The 8,606-nt window shown below is 42.0% G+C and overlaps 1 protein-coding gene across 1 annotated transcript in view; it reads right to left on the reverse strand.

Annotated features, from left to right (window-relative positions):
* Positions 1 to 8,390, reverse strand: part of ST8SIA4 (ST8 alpha-N-acetyl-neuraminide alpha-2,8-sialyltransferase 4) — a 44,820-nt gene extending 36,430 nt beyond the window's left edge. The window contains exons 1-2 of the mRNA XM_051643666.1: positions 7,875 to 8,390; positions 4,410 to 4,538 (exon numbers count right to left, since the gene is read on the reverse strand). Coding sequence (XP_051499626.1) covers positions 4,410 to 4,538; positions 7,875 to 7,987 — 242 coding nt within the window. The 5' untranslated portion in view covers positions 7,988 to 8,390. The remainder of the gene's footprint in view (positions 1 to 4,409; positions 4,539 to 7,874) is intronic.
* Between the last annotated feature and the right edge of the window lie 216 nt (positions 8,391 to 8,606).

Genomic DNA, 8,606 nt, shown 5'->3' on the forward strand with positions numbered 1-8,606 from the left:
TGACAATGAGCACTGACTTTTCAGTTCTGGCAAGGGTCTAGGGAGACAAAAACCCCCTCAATGTTCATTATTACTAAACTGGACTAGAGAGTTTCCATGTCTTAGAGACACTAAAGATGTGAAGGACACAGCGCAACTGGCCCCAAAATGTTACTCCAAACACTTCAGAGCAATAGTACTGCTCCTTTACAAGTTCAGTATTTATCACTTGCACTTCTAAAGAGGAAGTTAACACTTCCTGGTTTTTCTTAAGATGCTGTTAACATCTCACAAGTTTTCACATGTTTCTAACAGGAAATTTCCACTCATTGAGTTATCTGTTATATTGCAAACAGATAAATACCCCCTCGACCCAGATGTGTTGCTTTTTTTCATTTTGCCTTTCTCTGATTCAAAACCTTAATTGCTGCTTCCAACATAAACAGATGTCAGACTGTATCTCCTCCACACAGGTCTCAGAGGTGCTGGCATCAGTCCTGTGTGGAAGGCTTCCCCAGATAGGTTTGTATTGTCTCAGCCACACCTCCCTTATGGCCTTCAGAACAACTGAAACCTCCTATTCGCATAACTGGAGAACTTTCACATTGTTACAGAGAGTTGAAAGGACTTAACATGCAAAACCTTGAAGAATTTGAATTCTCTCTTCTCTTCATTACTAAATTAATTCAGACAGAAGACAAACCAAGCAAGCAGTCTTTATCCCTCAGGCACAGGAATTACTGATTATTGTTCAAAGAAGTTGTCCAAAATCAGAAAGTAACATCAGTTGGAAAAATGACTCTCCCACTACAGCAATCATAATTGGCAAAGCAGCAAGTTTGCTACAGTCTCAATTAATAAACTTATCATTTCCACCTGAATCACTGAAAATCTAGCTCTTTCTTCTAATGCCTTTTTAATATCTCCACAGGGCTGCTGCTCTCCCACAAATGCTGCCACATGCCCTAGACTGCCTCTTCTGGCTACAAGCTCCCAGAAAGCATTTTGTGACACCAGAAACCCAGTGGAAGCTTTTCATTCTCCCTTGGAGTTCTGACAGAGGAGCTTTTTCATTCACTGACTCCTACTTCAGCCCAGATCTTTGAGGCTGATACATCAGTCACAAACCTGAGGCAAAAAACCAACCAACCAACAACAACAAAGATGAACAGTAGAGATTATGTCCATGGTCAACAAAGCAATTCACAAAGTGTAATGTTCCAGCCACCAGCTAACTAGGTCCAGACAAACCACTGATCAACAGTTCTCACAGAAATCAAAACTCACTATCAAACAGTTCCTACAATTTAAAATTGTGATGAGGCTGTCAAGCTGACATAAGACACAAAAAGTAGCTGCCATTTATGGGTGATTATAAGTGTTATGAAATGTCTTTATTACGTATTCTTCACAAATTATGACGACACTTCACAAATTATTTCTCCACTGATAAGAATTGATATTTTTTATACATTATTCAGCAGCAGCTTTTTTTTTTTCCTTCTCTCTTACCATTATTTGCTATGGTCAACCTCACACCACAAGACTACCACTGTTTGCACTACAGTTGCAATATTAGAGTTTAAATAATATTCATGCTTCTACACAGTCCATGTAATGTACTTTGGAGGGCTGAACAGTTAGTTCAGCCATGAGAACACTCAAAGATATTGTTAGACACATTTGAAATTAGTCCTGATAGGTCCTTAAGTGTACAAAATATTTATACTAAGGAATTTCTTACTGCTGTGACACAGAAGTAAGATGTAGAGTAAACTGCCTGAAAACTGAAAGAAGAGAGCACATTGTTTAGTTAGCATCAGAGCAGAACACCTATCTCAAGGAGCTGTGTGTAGCTTCCTTAAGAAAAAGCATGCCAAACTTCCCTCCCTCACTGCTGAGTACCAGAATTCAATATGCTATGCATGTTAGCATAGAGGATTTCTGGAAATATGACTGGCTGGCAACACCAATCTTTCTTACAGTTTATGTCAAATTTTAGCCTTGTCCCATTAATCTAAAATCTTTTACCTGTTCAGTCAAAACACCTGCTCTCTGCCCTCGGTTCATGATGGTATCTATTTCATCTCAAAACAAGGCTAGCAGTGTGGGCATCTAAATACCCTCAGTTCCATGTTCTCTGCAGAAAATCTTTATGTTGATAAAGTGGAACCTTTACTACTTAAGCTACTGTACAAGATAAATATTATTACTCATTCTCTTACTGAGACCAAAAAAAAAACCACACAACAAAACAACAATCCTTCACCATACAGCTTTTAAAATAATACATAAACCCATCAAGATGCTTCTGAAGAGTACATGAGTAATTTATGAAATGACTGAACTTTCCCCACCAGCCAACGGTAAGGAAAAAACTGATTCTGAAACTCATAATTCTAGCAGATTGATATGATTAACCCCTGTTAAGTTAGTTGCATCTAACAACAGGCTTCAAAAATCTAAAGAACCCACTACTGTTTTACCTATTTGTCTGAATGATGTATTTTGCTTTTTGAACAGGTGAAAAATGATCATAACCCAAGCTTAATTTTCTTTCTTAATTTGAATAAAAGAGTTCTGGTAATATTTTTACTTCTTTGTTGTTTGGCTTGAGCAGCAAGGTGTATTGGTTTTAAATAGTTTAATGGTTTAAATGGTTCTGAAATACCTTATTTTTTCAACAAAATGACTGAAAGAGTTTATCTGTCCCTACTTACAGTCACTCAATGGATTCCAAATCAGATTACTTCACAAGTAAAAGTGTGCTATTTTTCTCCTGATTGTCAGAACCAAAACCTATCATTTGATATTTCAACAATATTCTCCTGAATTTATTCAACATCTGTCCAACTTAAATTGTCAGTTGTATGCATATAAATTTTAAATACTTTTACTGACATAGAAAGTCCACTTATCTTTCCTAGACTACCTTGGAGCAGAACTTAGCCTTTATGGAACAACCATACACTGGCCAAATAGACTGCATCTGAACAGACAGTCCTAGAAGAAACTCTATTCCTGAGCTACACCCGAGCTGCATTTCAGAGTGACCACCACGTCTTCAACAGTAAGAAACCCAGGTGCCTGGACAGCAGCTGAGTGCCTTAGAGTCCCTTAGTTTAGGCAATTAGGGAGCAGAGATTCCATAGTGTTCCACAGAGCACTTGCCAGGCTGTGGAGACACAGCTACAGGCCACAGAGTATTAACTGATCTCTGCTCAGATTCTGGTACACTTTACATACCCTGACGCTGTTTCTCAGCTTTCTCAATGGGGCTGCACCATGTCCATCATAGTGTAAGACTTCCAGAACATCAATCCTTTACTACAGCTCTATAAATTTCTGAGCTATCCTACCTTCCATATGTTTTAGGATTAGGGATATAAATTATCTGTCATTAAAAAAAAACAACCACCCTAAATTCCTCATTCAGAGAAGCCATGCGTTCCTACATTGCCTGTTTAAGCAGTCCATTAATTTAAAAAAAAAAAAAAAAAAAAAGTAAAAAGGGAAATAACATATATACCACATTTTCATTTTATCAAATTTCTATTCACTATCTTAATATTCAGAGAATCAAGTCTACTCTGCTATGTGATTGCTGCTAAAAACAGTTATTTTCTATCATTTTCCCAGCACATGACACTCCTAGCTCTCCATACTGCCAACCCATGCTCCTTAGACTTCTCTCACTGGCCACCTTCCTGATAAGACAAGGAAGAGATGATTACAATACAACACACCAAGGAGCTTCTGCTTTCTCAAGTTGAGTAGACCCACTCCAACTACTAAGACACATCAGAATTGCCACCCACTTTGACTCTGCTACTGTGTTTCCCTGGCTCAGCATATGTCTAAGGCTCTTTTTGGCTTCCCTGACTTCCAGAACGAAAACTGCGTAAGTATGGTATTGTTAATGCCTAACCCTGTGACTTGAACTGCCCTCAGACACAGCTGGATTAGCAGGACCTACGTCTTAGCTCATAACTCCTACATCTAAGTTGTGTACCTAAGCATCCTTTGCAGTTAAGGAAGTAAAATTGCTATGTTCAGGGTACTCCCATATGCCCTATTTCAGACCTTTAGGATGAGAGGAAACCATGTGCCAGTTTTTCACCACTGACTGCAATAAGAGTTCTAGACAACTAGCTCAAATGTGGACATGCATAACGTAGTTAATGACTGCACAGGTCTGACTGACACAGACAGACGAAAACATTTTATTTATTCTTACGAAAGATGACTTGACTTTTGGGTCTAATATAATTCAATTGCATTTATCACCGCACCCTAAATATGTATAGGTATAAAATATCTGCCTGAAATTCTAAATCAATGTCTGTTTTCCAGGCCAGAAAGAATTATGGACAACAGGAAATGAATTGTATGTAATATGAAATGAACTGCTTTTTAGTTAAGATACTCACCTTATTTCCAATACCAAAGAAGAATTGATTTTCCAACCTTCTATAGCATGCTGGAAGATTGAGGAGCCACCCTTTTGAATTATCTTATCAGAGCCATTGATCATTGATCTCAAACTCAGTTCACCATCTCTGAAATTCAACATAGAAAAGACACAATTACACCAAAGCTAACTCTAATTTAAAGTGATCTGTGTCACAAGCACCAGTAATATTTCCTTTTATTCACAATAATTTAAAAAAAAAGCAGTTATCTCCCCTACACACGTAGCTTGCCAAAGCAAATACACTGTACCTGTGAGAAATCTATGGAACACCTGTATCTAATTGAATATGCAAGTCAAGAGCTTAAACATCTTTGCATTTGGAATTAAATAGACATAACAAAAATTACAATAAACTCCAAATTGTGAACCTGGACCAAACATCAGTTTGTTTGTTAGGCAGATTCTGCACTTCTATGTTCCAAATGTACAGCACTAAACTAAGAACAAAGTGTTAGCTTTCTAGCCCTCCCCCAGCAATCGCTCATGTTCTATGATAATGGCCTAATAGTCTTGATTTGCCTCCTCTTGATACTAAAATACTCTCATGTCTGGAATTCTGGAGTTTAACAACATATAAACCACAAATTTTTCCAAGATTTCCTGAAACTTTTGTAAGCACACATTCAAACAACGTGAATTGTTTTACCTTCATAATCAATCTTGTCATAATTATAGATTTTGGTAAGTAAAAAAAAAAAGTAAGCTGTGGATGATGACCACAGCACATCTGATGAGGTATGATAGTGTTGCCAGTTGCAATTACATTAGTCAACAGGGTCAGACAAATGTGCTAGAGAAGCTAAAATACTGCAAGCACAACTTTAGGTCTTAGTTCTAAACTCAGGCTTTATCTCCATATGTTTCCACTCTCTTCCATACTATTTCTGCTTAGGTGCCAGTGCAACTTTCAGCTGAGTTCAAACATAGCTGTTTTCCATTAACACATCAAAGTTGCTGGATGTAACATTCTACCACGCAGAATGTCTTATATCTCAGGAGTCTATATAACTGTAATATTCAGAAATCTCTCCATGCTCTGAAATACTGCCAGTAACAGTAACTTAATTTAGCTTGCAAACAGAACATTTGAACACCAACCATCAACCTACAAAATGGAAAAGACATGAGACTTTAAGCTTTCTAGAGAATAGCTGACTTGCTCTCCTGTGGCTGTAAGTTCTGAAAACAACTGGATCCTGACCCTTAGTAAGAGCTACAGCAACTTTACTGGGGTATACAGTATTAGTATTTGGTAAATTATACAGCAGACTAAACTCAAAGTAACCTGCAATGGGACATTAACTAAGCTAAATTATCAAAACTGGTAACATCTAGTCATTTGCAAACAGTGGATTGCAAAAGCCCCTGTAACTAACAAGCCAGTATTACACACTTCATAAAAAACTGATTAATACCAACACTCTCCCTCCTCCCACATTCCCTCTCTGCCATCATGCTGCAGCACTGATGTTGAACTAATGCATAGGTGGGAGTGCCACCTACTGAAAACCCCACAACTTTAAGAAATTGTGTAGGTACAAGATGTATAGGAAAATTACTCAAATCACACTAACTTTAGAGCAAGGGAGGATGCTGCAGAAATCCTAAAATTCAATAACCAGAAAGTAATTAATACTTTATGCCATTTTAAAATGCTTTATCGCCTAAAAGTTTTCCATAATGTTTGTAAATACATTTATTACATATATATTTGCTGCACGTATTTTCAAGATGCACAGGGTTCATTCATCTAAAGAAAAATTATAAAAATACATCCAGGTGAAGTCCAGAAGTATTTCCAAGATGTCTTGAGTTTATGCTCAGTTAAATGTAATCCAATGGACGCTTTAACAGTGACACAGGTGACAAAACTTAGTAACAAAATAATGTTGCCAACACCTAAACCACCATAGCACTTTAAATGTGCTCACAAAAATACTCACAGTACTGTAAAATAATGTTAAATTATGTTCTCATGAGCTACAGGAAGGTCCTAGGCACTCTGTGTTAAAATTCTAGTATCAACAAAAAATCATTCACTTACATGCTCTTTTCCCTTTTACTGGTGTTTATTTACCTTTCACTTAAAGTAGTATTAAATAAACTAACACATAAAAAAAGATAAATTTACTCCAGAAAATCCTTCATGGTGTAAAAAACTGAAGCAAATTTGGGCTACATATGGATTCTACCTAGTGACTAATTTCTGATCATTTTAGCAGCTGCCTCTAGTCTAACAGGAAGGAGTACATATTAAAATACGTGGGCAGCTCTAAAGCTGATTCTCCCCCACACATTCATTTTCACTTGTATTTTTGGACAGATACAACCTCAACATTTTACACTTTTGAAAACTAATACAGATACTATATAGAATCGTGGCAGAAGCTAGGCTTACAGCCAGGCTGCATAAGAGGAAAAGTTACCAGAGAGTTATTAAAATCTTTCATGCCAAAGGAAGCAAACATTGCTTCATCGATCATACACACACACAGGCAAAGCCACCCCATGCTCCCGGGAGACGCCGGGATCACTGTCATCCAGTCGTGCCCAGCTGCGTCCAGCTCCCTGTCTGCCTCAGAAAGGGCTGGAGAAGAGGGATGCACTTTCCGCCTTTAACTCTGAGGACCGCAAGGACGAAGGACTAAGTAGGTTTTAATTGCCCCAGCTCCCTCCAGGCCCATACACTTAACAGCCTCCTCCTCAAAGTAAGGCAAAAAGATGAAAATATGCTGTGAAAGCATCTCTTGCCCAGTCGCTTCGTACAATTAAAGAAAAAAAGAAAAAAAAAAAAGAAGAAAAAAAAAGAAAAAAAGAGAGAAGTGTGTGAGCCCCACTGCTGGTGAGTTCATTATGCCGCAACGGAATTTATGCATCCCTCTGTGAAAACTAAAATTATACCCCTACATGGAGAAACAGGCCTGGTTGAAAATCTGGCATCTTCCCATGATAGAGGTAAGTTGAGAGAAAAGTAAGGAATACAGGCATGCACGTACACATACAAAAACCCCTGCCCTCCAGAAACAAGTGAAGTTCCCCGGCGTAGCGTGCCCTATTACTACCGGGGCTGGGGAGAGCAGCCCCAGCCACAACAGCAGTCCCAGGCAAACCCCCCACCCGCCCGGCGCCCCGGTCCCCAGCCCGCAGCCGCAGAGCTCCGCCAGCCGAGCCCGCCCGCAGCGCGCTCCGCAGCGGCACAGACCCGCAGCGGCACAGACCCGCAGCGGCACAGACCCGCAGCGGCACAGACCCGCAGCGGCACAGACCCGCAGCACCCGCCCTCCCCCGCGCCGACCCGCAGCGGCACCGCAGGGCAGCGGGTCACGGCCCGGGGCACCTGAAGACCGAGCAGGGCCTTGGGCAGCGACGCTGTCCCGCCGCCCCCTCGGGGAGCCCTCCCGGCGCGGCGCTCCGCAATTACCCGGCCAGCGGTGCCTCCTGGCGCTCCTCGGTCCGCGCTATTTCCTTCGTCTTGTAGAAGATGAGGAGGAGACTTATCGTGCACACAGTCCACCTCTTCCTGACTGAACGCATGTCTTCTGAGAAACGCCGTCCCCCTCCCCCTTTTCCTTTGTTTGTCGGGGGTGTGCGGAAGACAACTCCACACGCGGCACAAATTGCCGAAACCACGGTATTTTTTCCCCCCGAATTAATTCCAGAAACAAACCAAAACAAAACACCAAAAAACGCAACAACAACAACCCCTACCAACACCAAACCAAAACAAGCAAACGAGGCGGCGGCAGGCGCTGGGCGTTGTTTGGCGTTTAGTTTTCCTTTCACTCTGCCCTCCCCTGCCCCGCACTCGGGCTGGCAGGCGCCGGGTCGCTCGGCGGGGCCAGGGGGGCAAGAAGCCCGGGGAGCCGCCGCCGCGCTCCCACCTCTGAGCCGGGCTGAGCCCCGCGTCTCCCGCAGCTTCTCGGCTCCAGCTCGTGGTTTATCGCCCCTACGGCGCGTCCGCGGCAGCGACAGCGACAGAGACAGCGACAGCTCGGGGACGCCGCTGCCGCCTTCCTCCCCTCGGCGGGGCGGTGCGGGCTGAGCGCGGCCAATGGGCGCCGTGCGGGGGCGGGCAGCGGGGCCGGGCAGCGGCAGCGAGCGGCGGGCACGGCTCGGGGCTGCGGGGCCGGAGGGGATGGGACGTGCGGGCAAC

This window comes from Apus apus, chromosome Z (genome assembly GCF_020740795.1).
Source record: "Apus apus isolate bApuApu2 chromosome Z, bApuApu2.pri.cur, whole genome shotgun sequence".
Classification (NCBI taxonomy): domain Eukaryota; kingdom Metazoa; phylum Chordata; class Aves; order Apodiformes; family Apodidae; genus Apus; species Apus apus.